The sequence below is a fragment of the Symphalangus syndactylus genome, chromosome X (assembly GCF_028878055.3).
Source record: "Symphalangus syndactylus isolate Jambi chromosome X, NHGRI_mSymSyn1-v2.1_pri, whole genome shotgun sequence".
Taxonomy (NCBI): Eukaryota; Metazoa; Chordata; class Mammalia; order Primates; family Hylobatidae; genus Symphalangus; species Symphalangus syndactylus.
In genome coordinates, this window is record NC_072447.2 from 58,683,627 (window position 1) to 58,703,417 (window position 19,791).

At 38.7% G+C, this 19,791-nt stretch overlaps 1 protein-coding gene across 23 annotated transcripts in view; it reads left to right on the forward strand.

The window, feature by feature from the left end:
- KDM6A (lysine demethylase 6A) overlaps positions 1 to 19,791 on the forward strand; it is a 239,873-nt gene that overhangs the window by 81,270 nt on the left and 138,812 nt on the right. For 22 of the 23 annotated variants that reach the window (XR_008654905.2, XM_055269081.2, XM_055269068.2 and 19 more), the window contains exon 3: positions 10,215 to 10,323. The exons of the other annotated variant lie outside the window; for it this stretch is intronic. Coding sequence is in view for 21 of the 22 variants with exons in the window: in XM_055269081.2 (XP_055125056.1) it covers positions 10,215 to 10,323 (109 nt within the window). In the remaining variant the exon portion in view is untranslated. The remainder of the gene's footprint in view (positions 1 to 10,214; positions 10,324 to 19,791) is intronic. 23 annotated transcript variants of the gene reach the window in all.

Genomic DNA, 19,791 nt, shown 5'->3' on the forward strand with positions numbered 1-19,791 from the left:
AGTCTGGGAATGGTTTGTGAGAGCTGGGAGTTGAAATTTTATGTGTTGCTTTTCTGCTTGGTGTGGAGTTGGGGAGGAGGAGCTAGTGTGTAGGAGAAAAAGCTGATTATGGAGAGGGTCGTTCTTGCACATGACTTTAGGTCCCTGGGCATGACCTGAGTCAACTACCTTACTGCTCAGAGGCTGTGAAGCCATACTGTTTGAATCCACCCTTTGCTAGTTTGTAGCTTTGTGACCATGAGCACAGGATTTACTTAGGCCTCAGTTTTCCTGTCAGTGAAGTAGGGATAATTACTGTAATAGACCCCATTTCATAGTAATTGTGAGGATTAAAGAATAAGTATATGTGAGTTGCTTAGAATAGTGCTTGGTATATATCAAGAGCTCAAATATTAGCTATCAACACTTTACTAAGTTGTCTAGTTTGATTTCAATAGTGTAATTCTTTGAGAGTATCTTGCAATAGCAAAGTGTTTTAAATAGTTTATTTGAAAAGAATGGTTCTTAAAGTGCCAGTGATGGTTTCTTGAATGATGCTTGTTTACTCATTAGCATTCAACACATCCCATGAATGCAGAGTAGTAGGCCCAAAGAGACTGAAAAATCTAGGATTCAGACTGGCATCTTTAACTTTTATTCTACTGACTTTTTTTTTTTTTTTTTTTGAGACGAGGTTTCGCTGTCATTGCCCAGGCTGGAGTACAGTGGCGCGATATCGGCTCACTGCATCCTCCGCTTCCCAGGTTCAAGCGATTCTCCTGCCTCGGCCTCCTGAGTAGCTGGAATTACAGGTGCCCACCACCACGCCCAGCTAATTTTTTGTATTTTTAGTAGAGGCGGGTTTTCATCATGTTGGCCTGGTTGGTCTCAAACTCCTGACCTCAGGTGATCAGCCCACCTCGGCCTCCCAGAGTGCTGGGGTTATAGGTGCGAGCCACCACGTTCAGCCCTTCTACTGACTCTTTTGACAAAAGATGTGTATTAATTGAAAGTAGGAAATAGGATAGAGTGACAAATGTTTAAGTTCCTTTATCATCTCTAAAATGTTAGATATGGGTGACGATTAACTGGGTTTCTTTTTTTCTTCCCTTCATCCTTTTTGTGTGTGTTAATGATTATTTCATTAGGCAGTTGTTTTGTTGTTGGTGGTGGCGGTTTTGTTTTGAGACAGTGTCTCACTGCGTTGCCCGGGCTGCAGTGGCGTAATCACAGCTCACTGCAGCCACCACCTCCTGGGCTCAAGTGATCCTACCACCTCTCAGCCTCCTGAGTAGCTGGGACCACAGGTGTGTGCCATCATGCCAGCATAATTTTTAAAAATGTTTTTGTAGAGATGGGAGTCTCCCTATGTTGCCCAGGCTGGTCTCCAGTAATCCCCCCACCTCAGCCTCCCAAAGTGCTGGGATTACAGGTGTGAGCCATTGCACCCAGCTTTGTTTTTTTTTTTTGTTTTTGTTCTTAAGCGAGGAAAGAGTGTTACACACATATCTGTCTCTTAAAGAATTCTCAAAAACAGTTCTGGGCTGCACTGGAACTCTACTGTTCCAGGAACATGGGCTTCCATTTCCTACTCTGCTGTTCTTAGCTGTGGCATCTACCTCTTAGTCCATGAGAGTTACTGAAGTTCTTGCCATCTGAATGATTCTACCCAAGTAGGCAGAGGAGGGGTTGAAGTGGAGCCTGTCTTTCCCTTATATTCCACTGGGCAGAATTTAATCACCAAACCACACCTACAAGGATGGCTGGGAATCTCAGCCTTCAGTCTGTGTAAAAATGTGCCTAATTAAATTTAGGGGTTCTATTAACAAAGAGGAGGAGGAAGGATATCTGAGACACCTAGAATCTGAAGCAAGTTACAAAACAGTGTTTATTAATAAGGTAGGAAAAGTATATGTGCTTACATCTGCACGATATAATCTCTTTTTTCTTTTTCTTTACAATATAATCTTGAATATGTTAGAAATTTTAGGTATTTGTTGCTTCTGGGAAAGGGAACTGGGCGGCTGGGGTCAGGACTAGGAGAGAGACTTTTTACTATATATGCCTTTTTGAAGTGGTGATAAATATATTTTCTTTTTTTTTTTTTTTTTTTTTTTTTTGAGACGGAGTCTCGCTCTGTCGCCCAGGCTGGAGTGCAGTGGCGCAATCTCGGCTCACTGCAAGCTCTGCCTCCCGGGTTCACGCCATTCTCCTGCCTCAGCCTCTCCGAGTAGCTGGGACTACAGGCGCCCGCCACCACGCCCGGCTAATTTTTTTGTATTTTTAGTAGAGACAGGGTTTCACCGTGGTCTCGATCTCCTGACCTCGTGATCCGCCCGCCTCGGCCTCCCAAAGTGCTGGGATTACAAGCGTGAGCCACCGCGCCCGGCGATAAATATATTTTCAGAAATAGTAAATGAAATTAAAAAGTCTGCAACTTTGATATATAAGTTCAGGAGTAGATATGTCATTAAGAATCAGTAATACTTTATGCCTATAATCCCAGCACTTTGGGAGGCCAAGGCGGGTGGATCGTTTGAGACCAGCCTGGCCAGCATAGTGAAACCCCGTCTCTACAAAAAGTACAAAAATTAGCCAGGCGTGGTGGCATGTGCCTGTAGTTCCAGCCACTTGAGGGGGTTGAAGTGGGAGGATCACCTAAGCCTGGGAGGGAGTCAAGGCTGCAGTGAGCTGTGATTGTGCCACTACACTCCAGCCTGGGTGACAGAGTGAGACCTTGCCTTAAAAAAAAAAAAAAAATCAGTAATACTTAAGATTATTTTAATTGTAACTCTTCCTTCATTAAAAAAAAGGTATAATGTGTTGACGTTTCAAAAATGGTTTAGATTCAGGTAGTTTCAATCCTTTTAAATTCCTAAGTATATTTATGGTGTTTTAAAAGCAGCCAGACAAAGGCATTGCCGAATACCCACAAACAGGAAGAATTTCCTTCTGATTTACGACACATCTTTCTGGAAAGGTTATCAAGTTTAATGATGCATATGCTTTTAGGGATTTGTTGGGAACAGGTCAGAAGAATAGTAATATTATACATCAGATATTATGTCTCTTTATACATAATGTAGAGTAAGAAAACAGTCTAATAACTAAGTCGGTGGTGGTGATGGTAGTGGTGCAGTAGAGAAACACCTTTTCTTGATATTGTCTGGATTACTGCAACAAATTCTTTTACTCATCTGTGTCAGAAGTAGCAGGGGTGATCTCCTATAGTTACATAGTTTGCCACCTCTTTAGGATGTCTGAATAACAAGCTGTTAAAAATGTAGGAAGTTAGTGGGATGAGAGTTTGATGTGGGGTTGGAGTAGAGTGGGCTTTGTGTTGGAGAACAGGGAAAGAAAAAATATGGATGTGTAGGCTGGGACTGGAGCCAAGTACTCACTGTTATAGGCAGTAGGAAATAATTGGAAGTTTAAGAGCTGGGAAGCATGACAATAAATAGCATTGCTGGAAGAGTGGGTTTTGTTTGTTTAGGGTATGAGTTGGGCTGTAGAAACAGACCAGTCAAGGAGCAACAAGTGGCAGTAACGGTGTAGTACGGGCATTCATTGGAATTTGGGGAAATAATAGGTAAAAAGAAAAAGGGGAATGGTTATGGGAGGTGTTAGGGAAGACTTAGTAGTAATCAGTTAGGTGTGTAGGCATAAAGAAATGATTTGACTAGGTGCTATTTATGAAAAGGAAACTTAAAGAGAGAATTTTTGAACAGTGCAAGAAACTTAATTTTTACTTGGTGAAATTTAAGATGATATTGGGATGTCCAAGTGGAAAAAGTCTGATAAGTTGTTTAGAGTTAAAAGATTTCTTCTTCCTTCTTTGTCTTTCTTCTTATTCCCTCCCCGCCCCTGCTTCTCTTGTGTAAACAGAAGTTTATAGTACACAAAAGTGACTCTTGGGAAAGTATCTTTAGTTAAGGATCAAGATAGTAAGGTAGAACCAAGGAAGAAAGAGGAGTGAGGAAGGCAGATGGGTTAGAAAAGAGGATCCCGGAGAAAAAAAAGATACACAGGAAAATAAAGGAGACAGGAACCAATTTGCCTTCACTTTGGATACCTAGCAGCCAATAAAAGTGACCAGGATGGAGTAGGTGCTCATTGATGAGTGACTGGTATAATACTAAATATTTTTAATTATCCACAGGTATTATCTAGTTTAGTACCTTAAAAATAAAACTAGTGCAAAATATACATAATATGCGATCTACCAATGTAACCTTTTCAGATGTACTAACAGTAGTGTTAGTCTCCAGAACTCTTTTCATCTTGTAAAACTGAAACTTTATATCCATTAAACAACTGGTAATATTTCAGTGATTTTTTAATAAAAATGGGTGCAATATGGCCGGGCGCAGTGGCTCACGCTTGTAATCCTAGCACTTTGGGAGGCCGAGGCAGGCGGATCACGAGGTCAGGAGATTGAGACCACGGTGAAACCCCGTCTCTACTAAAAATACAAAAAAAATTAGCCGGGCATGGTGGCGGGCGCCTGTAGTCCCAGCTACTTGGAGAGGCTGAGGCAGGAGAATGGCGAGAACCCAGGAGGCGGAGCTTGCAGTGAGCCGAGATTGCGCCACTGCGCTCCAGCCTGGGCGACAGAGCGAGACTCTGTCTCAAAAAAAAAAAAAAAAAATGTGTGCAATATTTATCCCCATTATGTTAATATAGGGGTTTTTCTTTTTCCCTAAAATAGTCTTATTTTAAAACTGCATTGTCTTGAGTGGTCTTTTATTGAGAAAGTTGTAAGCTTCTAAAAACCATAATTCTTTTTTAATTTTTAATTTTACCTTATTTTTTATTGTATAAATTTTACAGGGCTGTACTTAGAATCATAGAGTCCAAGGATATTTTTTAAAAAATGCAGTTAGAATTGTATCCAAAATAAGGTATCTGCTTTCTAACTCCCACTAAAATAGCTTAGTAATATATGCTTTAATTCTTTGCATTTATATGAGCCAGTGATGGCCCATTTAATTTTTGGCGTGTCTAATTTTTCCTACCTTCTGAATGAGCTGAATTTATACTCATTCATTGGCACTACCCAAAGTGCAATTAATCTTCTCATCTAAGTGACTGCTTTTTAAATATTTAAGTAAAGCTTCAATCCCGTTTGATTCTCCTCAGTTAAACTTAGTTAAGATAGTTTTCATATGACAGTTTCCACATCCTTTACCAAACTTGTAGCCCTCTTTGTATTATCACCTGTTGAAATGTGGTATTCAGAACTGATAATGCTAGAGATCTGATCAGAGTAGACCTTGGTGAGCTGAGTATAGCTGTTGATGAGTATAATATAATTTATTAATTTGGGCCACAAATATTTTTAAAATTTCCTTCCGTTTCCTTTTCCTTTTCCTCTTCCTCCTCCTTTTCCTTTTCCTTTGACAGGGTCTTGCTCTGTCGCCCAGGCTGGAGTGCAGTGGTGCAATCATGGCTCACTGTAGCCTCAACTTCCCAGACCCAAGCCATCCTCCCGCCTCAAGCTTCCCACGTAGCTGGGATCACAGGCAGGCACCACACCATGCCTGGCTAATTTTTTTTAGTTTTTGTAGAGACGAGGCCTCGCTATGTTGCCCGGGCTGGTCTTGAACTCCTGGGCTCAAGGAATCCTCCTGCCTTGTGCTGGGATTATAGGCGTGAGCCATCGTGCCTGGCCAAATAGCCATATTTCATGGATGATACATTGACCTGTTGTCTGCTTAAATCCCTTAATCTATTTTAAAGAGTTTGCTGGTTGCTGGATGCTCAACCATTGTGTATGCGTATGGTTGGCTTTTAAAAATTATGGGCAGGGCCGGGCGTGGTGGCTCACACCTGTAATCCCACTACCTAGGAGGCTGAGGCGGGCGGATCACTTGAGGTCAGGAGTTCGAGACCAGCCTGGCCAACATGGTGAAACCCCGTCTCTACTAAAAATACAAAAATTAGCTGGGCACGGTGGTGGGTGCCTGTAATTCCAGCTAACTGGGAGGCTGAGGCAGGAGAATCGCTTGAACGTGGGAGGCCGAGGTTGCAATAGCTGAGACCACACTATTGCACTCCAGCCTGGGCAACAAGAGCAAAACCCCATTTCAAAAATAAAAATAAAAATAAATAAAAATTATGGGCAGGACTGCATATTTGTTTTTATTATATTCAGCCTAAAAGTTTTACTTCATTTAAAACCATTGGGGTATTAAAATCTGTATTTTCTCTACTATTTGTAGTCACCCAGCTACTGCAGTTAATCTTTTAAGTTGAAAAGAAAAAAGTTTAAATGTTACATATATTTAACAATTCTAAAATATTGACAGCGTCCTATTTTAGCAAGGCACTGACCAAGTTCATCTGCACATTAAAAAAATTAAATTAGTTACATGTCTGTGTTCACAAGCTCAAAACTTCATCTGTCAGAGTTTAGAAATACAGGGTAATGGTAACGTTACTTTTCTGGAATAGCTGATTTTTAAAATAATAACAGTGCAGCAGATAACCAAGCACAAGTTATATTGAATGTTGTGGAATATGGCACTATGATGGAAATAAAAAACACACCCAAGCTTTCTACGTAGCTGGGAGGATCTTAGTTCATTTATTTCCCTTTTCAGTGTTTTTTTTCCTAGTAGGTAGTAAGGATTATGGATGTGCAGTCCACCAGCTGTAAACAATTAGAGGATGTAACAATGATTTTTGTGGAGGGTATTGCTTTTATCTTCCTTGCTGCAAGATATTATTTTTATAGGCTTTTCATTTATAAACATAATAAATTTTGCTTTCCTAATATTTAGTATATGGATTGAATATTAAGTTGTTTTTAGGCTTTAAGAATTATCTAGGTCTGTACTGTCCAGTATGGTAGCCATTAGCCACATGTTTATTTAAATTTAAATATTAAAATGAAATAATTTAAAAATTCACTTGTCCACTTGCACTAAACATGTTTCAAAGTGCTCAATAACAACATGTGTCATGGCTACTGTATTGGACAGCACAGATCATAGGGTATTTGTATCATTGCAGAAATTGCTCTGTTGATTGCTGATGCAACCACAAATGCTTTTCTTTCAAATTTCTGACTATCCTTACACTAAAGGTGTAGGATGAGTCCTCGGGGGAAAGCATAATAATTCTTTAATGAATTTTTTTTTTTTTTTTTTTTTTTGAGACTGAGTCTAGCTCTGTCGCCCATAGTCGGAGTGCAGTGGCGCAATCTCAGCTCACTGCAACCTCCACCTCCTGGGTTCAAGGAATTCTCTTGCCCCAGCTTCCCGAGTAGCTGGGACTACAGGCGCCCACCACTACGCCCGGCTCATTTTTTGTGTTTTTAGTAGAGACAGGGTTTCACTGTGATAGCCAGGATGGTCTCCATCTCCTGACCTTGTGATCTGCTCGCCTCAGCCTCCCAAAGTGCTGGGATTACAGGCGTGAACCACCGCGCCCGGCCCTTTTAATGATTTTTATAAGAATAGAAATGATAGAGGTTAATTATGAAAAAAATCTAAAAAATATAGAAAAGCAAAATGAACAAAATACAAGGAAGATTCGGTGTGGGACAACTATATAGACTTTTTTTTTTTTTTTTTTTTTTGCTGTGACACAGCCCTCAGGAGATCCTGAGAACATGTGCCCCTAGACTTTCTTTTTTTGTACCTGTTTTATATTCCAGTCCTTCTCTGCAGTTGTGTACAAAGCTACTGTACAGGGATAATTTTACTTGTGTACATTTAAAATTTTAAAAGCAAGAAATGAAAATAATCCTATTGACTGGAGATATATTTGCTTTATGGAAGTTTATCTGAACGTTGTTCTGAATCTAAACAGTATATATCTTCTGTTATCATTAGCCTCTTGAGTAAAAATATAAAAATTCTGTGTTTTATTATAGATTATTGTATGAGTTAGGAGTATTGGAAATTATCTCAAGTTACTTATTTTCCTTTAAATGTTCTTTAAAAAATGTGTTAGATATTTGGGCTGTATCTGATATTAGAATTACCTCAGATACTTCAAATAGATTCATGAAGTTTCACTATGAAGTAGTAATACAGAGTGCTTGGCAACTTTCTTCTGTGCTTTTGCTTATTTTCATCTCATTTGATGTTTGGCTCTGTCAGCATCATTGACCACCAACGTTAGTTTGGTAGGTGCATGGCAGCTTTATGGGGAAATTATTAAGAATTTGTTAATCAAGCCTGAGTGTATGGGTACCTGAATTTAAAATCAACCATTCTGGTTTTTACCTGATTTTATATTTCATGATGATCAGCATTATGTATAATATTAATTTTGGTGTGTTCCTTAGTTTTATGACAAGTAGAAGATAGGCAATTGATGATCAAGGCAGTGGCACGAAGGGTGATAAGAGGAAGTAGAGAATGTTGGCATCTTTTTTGTTTATATCATTAAAGAAAATTTGTGTTTATGTCTTGGATCCTTTTTACCATGAAAACATAGTTGCTTATAAATTTAATGTTAATCAGCCATATGAAGCTCTCAGAGGAGTAGGAAAGGTTTATAAATAACCTGAGTTAAAAAAAAAATACGCTCACTATTATAATGAGAACTTTATTTACAATATTCTTATTCATTAATGTGAAATTAAGAATTGTAATGTATCCCAATAATGTTATGAATTTCTCTCATATTATAAAGCACTGTAATAAATTGTATTTTTATACTCTAACCATCTGCCAGATAAGAATTATATATGACTTAAAAGGATTTTGAAATTTCGTACCTTCAGATTATAGTAATTTCTGAGACTTCAGTGTAGCATTCAGACTTTTTTAATTATAGGGAAGCAGAAAGATTAACTTTCAGTGATTGTGATTTGGTACCTATAGCTAAGAGTAGAACAGGAATTGAAGACAAGTTCTTTTATAAACCCTTAGGCTTTAAGGATAATAGACTCAGCCTAGAATTCGCCTTGTTTAGAATGGATTATCCAAACTTGTTGAATATTTATTTATGTGCTTAGGATAGGTAAATGTTAGGATATAAATTTTTAAACTCTATATTAAAGGCTCTATTTCACAGGAGAGGAAAAATGAAGGCATTCGAAGTGAGTACTCTGTCCCACATCACATTTTCTTATCTCAACAAAGTTCTTGAAATGGTAGTGAACGTTTTTTATTGTGATAGAAACTAACCAAGTTTCTTTCTTTGTGAGTACCAAACTTGCAAGTGTTCCTGAGAGTATATCAGAGATTTGAGAATTCACACATATGTCTTACTTTAATGACTCTGGGACACATTATTAACAGAGCAATGTTACGGAACACCTAATTGTTAATGGGAGAAATTTTGACAAAATTATTGGGAACCTTGAGAGAATTAGAGCTTTGTTATTACCTGTGAAGATAAAGAAACAATTAAGTACCTATTGTGTCCTGAACACTGAGATAAAGCCTTAGAGAAGTTTTCTAGTTTTAATCCTTTTATATCAGCTCTTTGAGTGTTACTAAAATAGAAAGGATAAATTCCCCAGGATCTCCTGTAGCAAATGACAACTGGAATTTGTAATCAGACTCTAGAACTGGGTTCTTTCTGTTGTTCATTTTCTCTTGCAGTTGTCCTGTGTTATAAAAACGAATTGATATTGTTAAAATAATGTTATTTTTTTCTTTAGGGGAGGAAATGTGAGAGTGAGAGCATATGCATGAATTGGAGTTAGGAAGTAAGATCAGAAACAGAGTTGGTGTGTGAAATATATCATGTGGAGAAGACAATTGAAAGGCAGTATATGGTAGTTTAAAACTGGTAGAGGTCTGGCAAAAAGTCAGTAAAAGCAGTTCAGTGTAAATTGTAGGTATTTTTATTACTCTAGAGATTCTGTGAGATCTCACATAATTCAATAAAGTTCTTCCCACCTGTGGGAAAGATGCATATTATTTATATTTGAGAGCAGTTTTGTTTATATCAACAGGAACCACAGTAATAATTTAGACTTTCAACTTATGAATAAAATTATCAAAGTGCTCCTATATTATCATATTTGGCAAGTATTGTTTCCATGTATAAATGGGAAAAGCACTTATGCCATAACTAGTGGCTCTTTTAATAAATACATAGGGAAGCTGTTCCTTCTATAGAATGTTGTATTGAATATGTCTAAGATAGAAGTGAAATTTTCAATATTGACTTCTTAGGTGATCAAATGGAGGCTATATGCATTATCTTGGGGAGGAAATATTTTAGGACTTTAGTTTTTGCTTACATATTTGTATTTTTTTTATTTCTAGGCTGTTCGCTGCTATGAATCTCTAATCTTAAAAGCTGAAGGAAAAGTGGAGTCTGATTTCTTTTGTCAATTAGGTCACTTCAACCTCTTATTGGAAGATTATCCAAAAGGTAATTTTTTTCTTGTTCATTATTGTTTGATTTATACATGTGTTGGATTGCAATTATTTGTGCTTTATCAAGAGAATTTTCCTAGAAATTGTAAGTGCATGAGCAAACTAAACAATGAGAAAGAAAAGTAGAGTAGATGGAAATGGAAATCATCAATAAGTTGGCTATTCAGTAAAAGTGAAAACCACCTGCATGTACAGTGCAGTTTTGTTCTGCCTTGTGAAAATCCTTGCTCTTGAAAGGCCTTCCCATAGTAGAAAGTGACCCAGTTTGATATAGATATTTGTACATTGATGGATACTTTGGAAAGGTAACAAAAACTCAGCATTTTTCTTTATCCTATTTAAAACGTTTCCATTTTAGCTCAAAAATATTTGAATGAAAATCTGATCATTAAGTAGCCGTGTTATTGTAAACGTAAGTAATACAGAGAGATGATCACAGATGAGCCTTGGATAAAACCAGTTTTTAAAATCTACTTGAAATGTTTTTCCTTTAAGAAATAAGTGAGTTAAATAACTGAAAGTAGTCAGCCCCCCTAAGATTTGCTCTTTTTATGGTACCAAGCTGCCAACTCAGACCATTACTCAGGAAGTTAAAAGCACCCCCAAACCCCGCCCTTCCAATACCAAAGAAAAAAATCCACATTAAAAGAAAATTATTATTATGACCAAGAACATTTTAACCTTTTGATGATAGTAAACATTTTGGTGTGGAGTGGATGGATGTGTTACGCTTGTTTTCAACAAGTGTGTTTAGAGGGCAAAACATCTGGCAGATAGGGCTATCTTTAGTCAGGGCTAAAGTGAAGGATTGTTAGTATTTCATATTGATGTTTTATTATGCGACTTTTATGTTAGGTCAAGTGAATGTTTTCCTAATGAAAATGCAATTTTAGTCAGAGACAGGCATATTCTGTAAGGTTTGAAATTAGGCTTATTTCTCAGCTCAGCTCTGTTATATACAGCTGCACTACCTTCAACAGATTATATATAAACATCGCTGAGTATCTGTTGTCTAATCTGTAAAAGGGGAGAGGTGAGGGATGACGCCTCATAGATTTTCAGATTGTGTGACACTGGTTGGTACTTAGCAAAATGGTTTCAGTCCAACGGGGTAATGGGTGTTAATAATTACTTAATACTCCGTTAGATATTTTATCTTTAATTAAAACTGGAAACTTATTTAAAGGAAACTATTGTACCAAAAAATAGATAGAAGCATACCTGGGAGATATTGCAGGTTTGATTTCAGACCACTGCAATTTATTGCGAATATTGTAATAAAACCAATCAAACACACATTTTTTTTGTTTCCTATTACATATAAAAGTTATGTTTGCACTGTAAGTGTGCAGTAGCATTATGTCTAAAAAATGTACATACTTTAGTTAAAAAAACTTTCTTGCTAAAAAGTGCTAACAATCAACTGAACTGTCATCAAGTTGTAATCTTTTTGCTGATGGAGGGTCTTGCATCGTTGTTGATATGTGCTGAATGATCAGGGTGGTGGTTGCTGCAGGTTGGGGTGGCTGTGGCAGTTTGTTAAAGTAAGAAAACATTGAACTTTGTCGCATCAGTGGACTCTTCCTTTCATGAAAGGTTTCTCTGTAGCATGTGATGCTGTTTGAAAGCATTTTACTCACAGTAGAGCTTCTTTCAGAACTGGAGTCAGTCCTCTCAACCCTGCCACTACTCTGTTAACTAAGTTTACGGTAATATTCTAAATTGGTTGTTACCATTTCCACAGTGTTCACAGCACCTTTATCAGGAGTAGATTCCATTTCAAGAAACTCCTTTTGACCAGGCACAGTGGCTCATGCCTGTGATTGCAGCATTTTGGGAGGCCAAGGCAGGAGGATTACTTGAGCCCAGGAGTTCAAGACCAGCCTGGACAACATAGCGAGACCCCCTATTAAAAAAAAAATTTAGCTGAGTGTGGTGGCATGCACCTACCCTGGAGGCTGAAGTGGAGGAACACTTGAACCTGGGAGGTTGAGGCTGTGGTGAGCTGGGATCATATCACTGCACTCCAGCCAGGGTGACAGGGTGTGTGTGTGTGTGTGTGTGTGTGTGTCTGTCTGTCTCTGTCTCTGTCTCTCTCTCTCTCTCTCTCTCTCTGTCTTTCTCTTTTTTAAAGAAACTACTTTCTTTGCTCATCTATAAGAAGCAGTTCCTTATCCATTCAGGCTCCACTTGTAATTCTGTTTCTTTTGCTGTTTCCAGCACTTCTGCAGTTACTTCCTTCATTGAAATCTTGAACCCCTCAAAGTCATCTGTGGGGAGGGATGGGAATCAGCTTCTTCCAAACTCCTGCTAATGTCGGTATTTTGACCTCAGATATTCTTTTTTTTTTTTGAAATGGAGTTTCACTCTTGTTGCCTAGGCTGGAGTGCAGTGGCGTGATTTCAGCTCACTGCAACCTCTGCCTCCTGGGTTCAAGTGATTCTCCTGCCTCAGCCTCCTGAGTAGCTGGGATTACAGGCATGTGACACCATGCCTGGCTAATTTTATATTTTTAGTAGAGACAGGGTTTCACCAAGTTGGTCAGGCTGGTCGCGAACTCCTGACCTCAGGTGATCCGCCCACTTCAGCCTCCCAAAGTGCTGAGGTTACAGGCATGAGCCACTGCTCCCGGCCTTTTGACCTCAAGTGTTCTTAATGGCATCAAGAATGATGAATCTTTTCCAGAAGGCTTTCAATTTACTTTCCCGAGATCCATGAGAGGAATCACTTATTTATGGCAGCTATATAGCCTTACAAAATGTATTACTTTAATAAGATTTGAGGCCGGGTGCGGTGGCTCACGCCTGTAATCCCAGCTCTTTGGGAGGCCTCGGTAGGTGGATTACCTGAGGTCAAGAGTCGAGACCCACCTGGCTAACATGGCGAAACCCCGTCTCTACTAAAAGTACAAAAATTGGCTGGGTGCGGTGGTACACGCCTGTAGTCCCAGCTACTCAGGAGGTTGAGGAATGAGAATCACTTGAATGCAGAAGGGGGAGGTTGCAGTGAGCTGAGATTGCACCATTGCACTCCAGCCTGGGTGACAGAGTGAGACTCCGTCTCAAAACAAACAAACAAACAAACAAAAAACTTGGAAGTCAAAATTACTCCTTGATGCATAGGCTGCAGAATGGATGTTGTGTTAGCAGGCATGAAAATAACATTAATCTGCTTGTACATCTCCATCAGAGCTCTTGGGTAACCAGGTACATTGTCAGTGAGCAATAATATTTTGAAAGGAGTCTTTTTTTCTGAACAATAGTTCTCAACAATGGGCTGAAAATATTCAGTCGACTGTGCTGTGAACAGATGTGCTGTCATTCAGACTTTGTTGTTCTATTTATAGAGCATAGACAGTAGATTTAGCATAATTCCTGAGGTTCCTAGGATTTTCTGAATGGTAAATGAGCAATTGCTTCCACTTAAAGGCACCACCAGCATTAGTTCCTAACAAGAGTGTCAGTCTGTCCTCTGAAACTTTGAAGCCAGATGTTGATATCTCTCTCCTGTCTATGAAAGTCCTACATGGCATCTTCCTCAATAGAAGGCTGTTTCATGGAGATTGAAAATCTATTGTTTAGTGTAGCTACCTTTATCAATGATCTTAGCTAGATCTTCTGGATAATTTGCTACACTTCTCCATCAGCACTTGCTGCCTCATCTTGTGCTTTTATGTTATGGAGATGGCTTCTTTCCTTAAACCTCACGAACCAACCTCTGCTAGCTTTACACTTTTCTTCTGCAGCTTCCTCACTTCTCTTGGCCTTCATAGAACTAAGGAGAGAGTTAGGGCCTTTCACTGGGGTAGGCTTTGGCTTAAGGGAATGTTGTAGCTGGCTTGATGTTTTATCCAGACCACTCAGACCATGTCCATATCAGCAGTAAGGCTGTTTTTGCTTTTTTGTCTTTTGTGCATTCACTGGAATAGCACTTCAAATTTCCTCCAAGAATGTTTCCTTTGCATTTGTAACTTGGCTGTTTGGCACAAGAGACCTAGCTTTTGGTCTGTCTCAGCTTTCAAAGTGCCTTCCTCACTAAGCTTAATGGTTTCTAGCTTTGGATTTAAAGTGAGAGATGTGTAACTCTTTCTTTCACTTGTACACTAAGAGGTCATCGTAGGGTTATTAATATGCATAATTTCAATGTTGTTGTGTTATTAGGGAATACGGAAGCCCAAGGAGAGGGAGAGAGACTAGGGAATGGCCTGTTGGTGGAGTAGTCAGAACACACGCAACAGTTATCGATTATTTACTGTCTTATGTGGGCACAGTTAGTGATTCCCCAAAACAATTACAGTAGTAACAGCAAAGATTGGTGATCACAGGTCATCATAACAGATAACAATAATAATGAAAATGTATGGAATATTGGTTTACCAAAATGTGACACAGAGCCATTAAGTGAGCACATGGCTTTTGGAAAAATGACACTGATAGACTTGCTCTACGCAGGGTTGCTGTGAGCCTTCAATTTGTAAAGAATGCAAATATCTGTGAAGCACAATAAAGCAAAGTGCAATAAAATGAGGTATGCCTGTAGAATTCTGTGCAATCTGCTACTTTTTTATTGCTGCACCTTTATGTAGTTGGAGGACATGCTAATTTGAGAGCATGTAAAGAGAGACCTAGGCTTGAAAATTAGGTTTACATATGAGGCTACATGTACTTGCTACTTAGAGGTTGTTAAACAATAAATCTTTTAACACTATGTTATACTATGACTATAGCTTTATTTTTCATATATATATATTTTTTTTAATTTAATTTTATTTTTTGAGACAGGGTCTTGCTTTGTCACCCAGGCTGGAGTGCAGTGGCAAAAACATGGTTTACTGCAGCCCCAAACTCTGGGCTCAAGTGATTCTCCTACCTCAGCCTCCTGAGTAGCTGGAACTAGAGGTGCGCGCCACCATGCCTAGCTATTTTTTGTACTTTTTTTAGAGAGGTCTTGCTTTGTTGCCCAGGCTAGTCTTGAACCCCTGGGCTCCAGCGATCCTCCCGCCTCAGCCTCCCAAAGTATTGAGATTACAGATGTGAGCCACCGTGCCTGGCCATTTAAAAATTTTGGTTATGAAGGTAATGAATCCAGGGAGATTCATCTTGGATATGTGTTTTCTTTTTTGGAAGGGAGGGCATGTGGCAAATAGACTGTGTTAGCAAACTAGCTGGTGAGAGTAATCTAGTAAGATGAGAGAAGAGAAGGATAATCTAAGGATTTAAGTCCTTGAAAACATGTGCTTCATTTAGTGTTGTGTAGATGACCTGGGCATTGATAGGTAGTCAGCAGCTTGATTAATGTGTAATAGAGGGAAGAGGAAGGAGAAAATGGATGCAGGGGTATGCAAATGTATTCAGTATATTTTAATATTTCAAGCTGGTGGTTTCTATTTCCTAGATGTGTTTTGTTATTTATTTTTTGAAATCCTCTTTGAGGCTTTTTAAGGCACGTTTCCACTTAAAATAAATTCTCTCTCTCTCTCTCTTTTTTTTTTTTTTTTTGAGACAGAGTCTCGCTCTGTTGCCCAGGCTGGAGTGCAATGGTGTGATCTCGGCTCACTGCAAGCCCCGCCTCCCGGGTTCACACCATTCTCCTGCCTCAGCCTCTCGAGTAGCTGGGACTACAGGCGTCCGCCACCACGCCCGGCTAATTTTTTGTACTTTTTAGTAGAGACAGGGTTTCACCGTGTTAGGCAGGATGGTCTTGATCTCCTGACCTTGTGATCCACCTGCCTCAGCCTCCCAAAGTGCTGGGATTACAGGCGTGAGCCACCGCACCCAGCTAAAATAAAATTCTGTATCTGTTCTCTTCATTGTCTTTCTGCAAGTCCAAAACTAGAATCTGTCTCTAATAGCCCTCTCCCTTCCTCTCCAACACATACTCATACCCTCAAGATTACCAGTTGATAGAGACATTTGTTACCTTTGGCTGCCTCCTCCTCCTCTCTTTGGAACTAGTACAGGATAAGAGAACTACTAACCCTGGGCAAATAGACATTTATTTTTAGAGAACATATTATAAACCATAACTTCTGGGAGTAAACCATATAGTAAACATGTAATTCTGTGAGTGAGCTGCTCAGGTATATGTACATAGGCGACTTACTGGCCTTGTTTTTCTGAAGACAGCCCTGTAATTATTTGCCCTGATTCATAGTCATTTTTTCTGTGTAAAGTTTTCTGAGCTTGGCATTTCTCTTGAGTTTAGTTCCTTTAAAAAACAAACAAAAAGGCTTCTATTTCTATAGTAGAAAATGGTAGAACCTGTTTTGTGTGTGTTTTGGGCTGTGGTTTTTCTTACCCTTAATTGTCATTTTGCTCTCATCTACTTTCTGTCTTACAAGAATTCCAAGAAACAATTTTGGTCTGAAGATGGTATAATTTGGTAATCATTTATCTTTTCTGTGATTCCAGATGAATTTGATGCAGAAGGAAAAAAGGCTTTGTAAAATATTTTCTTAGCCTTTGGCTGGTGATATGAATGAAGAGTTTAAAAAAATGTCATGTCACTTTATTTGGCCATTTTACTTGTAGGAATTTATTTGAAGTCTTAAAATAGTAATCGGATAGGGGATTGTGGGAAAATGGAGGCTCAGTGCAGTCAGTCTATTGTTGTAGGTTATGTTCTTCAGTAAGGAGTTTCCTTTATGTTCAACAGCTTGGGAAGGTGGAGGATAGAACCAGTATTGGACAGAAGGAGAAATTAAGCTGTGACAGCCTTTACTAAGTTCATGGGATGCTCTGGAGCCAGAATGGCCCTTGAGAGCTATACCAAGTTGGGCCAAGATAGCCAGGCCTTTATACTCCCATTATTCCATATTGAACATGGGCCAGCCTGAGAAGAATTGTGACCAGGGACAAGTTGGCTCTCTGCAACTGAGGCAACTTCTGTAGAATCTCACAGAGGCTTTCGGCAAGCAGGATTCCCAGCAGTTCTTTCTTGAAGTGGGATATGAGTGCTTCTTTACAGTGTCTACTATACCTCCTTTTTACTCCTAACTCTAAAGCTAACCCATGAACCTCCTAAGCCAAATGGCTGATGGGGCTCTCAGACAGCTTATAAGCCTTAAACCATGGAGATGATGCAGTGATTTCACTTCTTCGGGTTGGAGGACAACCTGAGAGATACATAACCCTGGGCTGAAGCACAAGCATATATATTTAGATGAATATATGTGATGGATCTTAGGAGCAGTTAATAGAAAATATGTGTAAATATCTATAAATATGTGGTAAAATATAGGTGAAGAGAGTCACTGAGTTAAATTAGTTGATTAGAAAATCAGGTAGCAGCTGGGCACAGTGGCTCACTCCTGTAATCCCAGCACTTTGGGAGGCCGAGGCGGGCGGATCACCTGAGGTCAGGAACTCTAGACCAGCCTGACCAACATGGAGAAACACCGTCTGTACTAAAAATACAAAATTAGCAGGGCGTGCTGGCGCATGCCTGTAATCTCAGCTACTCGAGCGGCTAAGGCAGGAGAATTGCTTGAACCCAGGAGGCGGAGGTTGCGGTGAGCTGAGATCGCGCCATTGCACTCCAGCCTGGACAGTAAGAGCGAAACTCCATCTCAAAAAAAAAAAAAAAATTAGGTAGCAAATTATTTCAAAGTACATAGCAAAATTATAAACAGATAGAAATTATGAGGCAGGAGACTTAAAGGATAGACAGAACTTCAGAAGTAAAAAATTAGAGGAGTGTAATAATCATTCCTGACATTAATATGAAAACCTTGAAACTCTTAAAAATTGTTTCTTCATATTTTTGAGCTGGAAGTTTTCCCATTTATAAGTTCCCTGAAATTCTAGCCAGTGATAGATTTTTCTTCCATTTTTCTTTCCCTCAAGTAATTGGTCATTTGTTGCATTTCTGTCACTTTTGGGCAAAATATGCTTTGGTTGTTTCAATTCTTAAGCAGTTACAAATGGCCAGGGCAAGTTACATGCCAAGAGCTGCCAATGTGGAGAAGCCTTAAGTTAGAGCTTGAAGGGTTTTCTTTCTCTTTTTGTCTTTTGTGGGTCGAATGACAGTACTGTATCCTGGAATATTTATAGTATAAGAACATGAAACATGTGTTTTCCAATCATAGATTTTGTTTGGCTTCTCCAAAATTGTCAATTTTTTAATCCATTTTCTGTAATCATTCTAAAACAGGTTTTAAGCATTATATGAGGATGTCCAAATAAATGATTTCCCTCATTCTGTATTAAGGACTTTAGAAAATTCTAGTTACAGTAGACTAGGAATTTTTTTATGGATAACTACCTTAAAGATTAGAAATAAGGACTGTGCTTTGGTCAAAAGGATTTTACTAGAGAGACTTTGGTGAGGTGATGGGTACTTGCATACTGCACCTTTAGAGTTTTAATGATTTTTTTTCTGATTAAGAAACAGCATGTTAAGATCTTTCTTAAAATAAGATGCTAAGCATAATGAGGGTAGAGTATAATTGTTGATACAGTGTGTAAACGAGTAGAAAGATCGCTATGGAAGAAATGGACCAATTGCTCATGGAAGGAATGGCTCAATTACAAATCTGTTCCTGCCATTTAGAGTATTTGTGACTTTGAATTTGAGCATTCATATTTATTTCTCAGTTCACCATATTTTTGTATGGATGCCATGTTTCTCCCAACTGATAATTACATGGACTTCTTTTTTAAAATTTTTTATTTTTTCTCTTTAATTTTTTATTTCTTTGGGGTTTTTGTTGTAACATCTTTTCACATCACATGGACTTCTTATACTTCAGTTTTATTTACTTCGAAAGACATCATACTGTCTTTTTAAAGGTTCCCCAATCCTAAAAGAGAATTTTATGAAGCCAAATGATATATGTAATTAATCAAATTATTGAAAGTATGCCCTCCAAATTTGTGGAAATTCTATAATATCATTACAAGGGCAATCTCCAGGTTTGATATGGTCACTGCACAAAATTGTCAGGGACCAAGTCTTCTGTTTTCAGAATGTTTTTAGGTACAAGTATTAAATACCTGATTCTAGCTTAAACAATAAGGACATTTATTACCTCACATAATAGGAAGTTCATAGGTGGATTTTTCTCCAGGCATGGTTTGAAGTCTAGAAGGATCCAGTTACTTTTCAGTCTGTTTCTTCTGTGCTGTGGGCTTCATCCCAAGATAGTTCCCTTGTGGTGGCAGTTGGTAATATATGCTTCCTTGTTCACATCCATTAGTAGAGAACCTTTTTCATGTCTGTCATCTACAAATCAGTGGTGATTGGGCCACCTGAGCTCATGTGCCCATTTCTGGACTAAAACAATCACTGAGATTGCCAGGAAACCGATAACCTTTTCAAATTAATAATGGGGATTGAGAGTGTGGTTAGAAATGAATGTGAGAATATCAGCCACACCATTCACTACACAAACTCTTGCTTGACTATTTTTTTTTCTACAGCTAGTTTGATAATTTGGTTTGCTTTTCTTTTTAGAAGACCATTA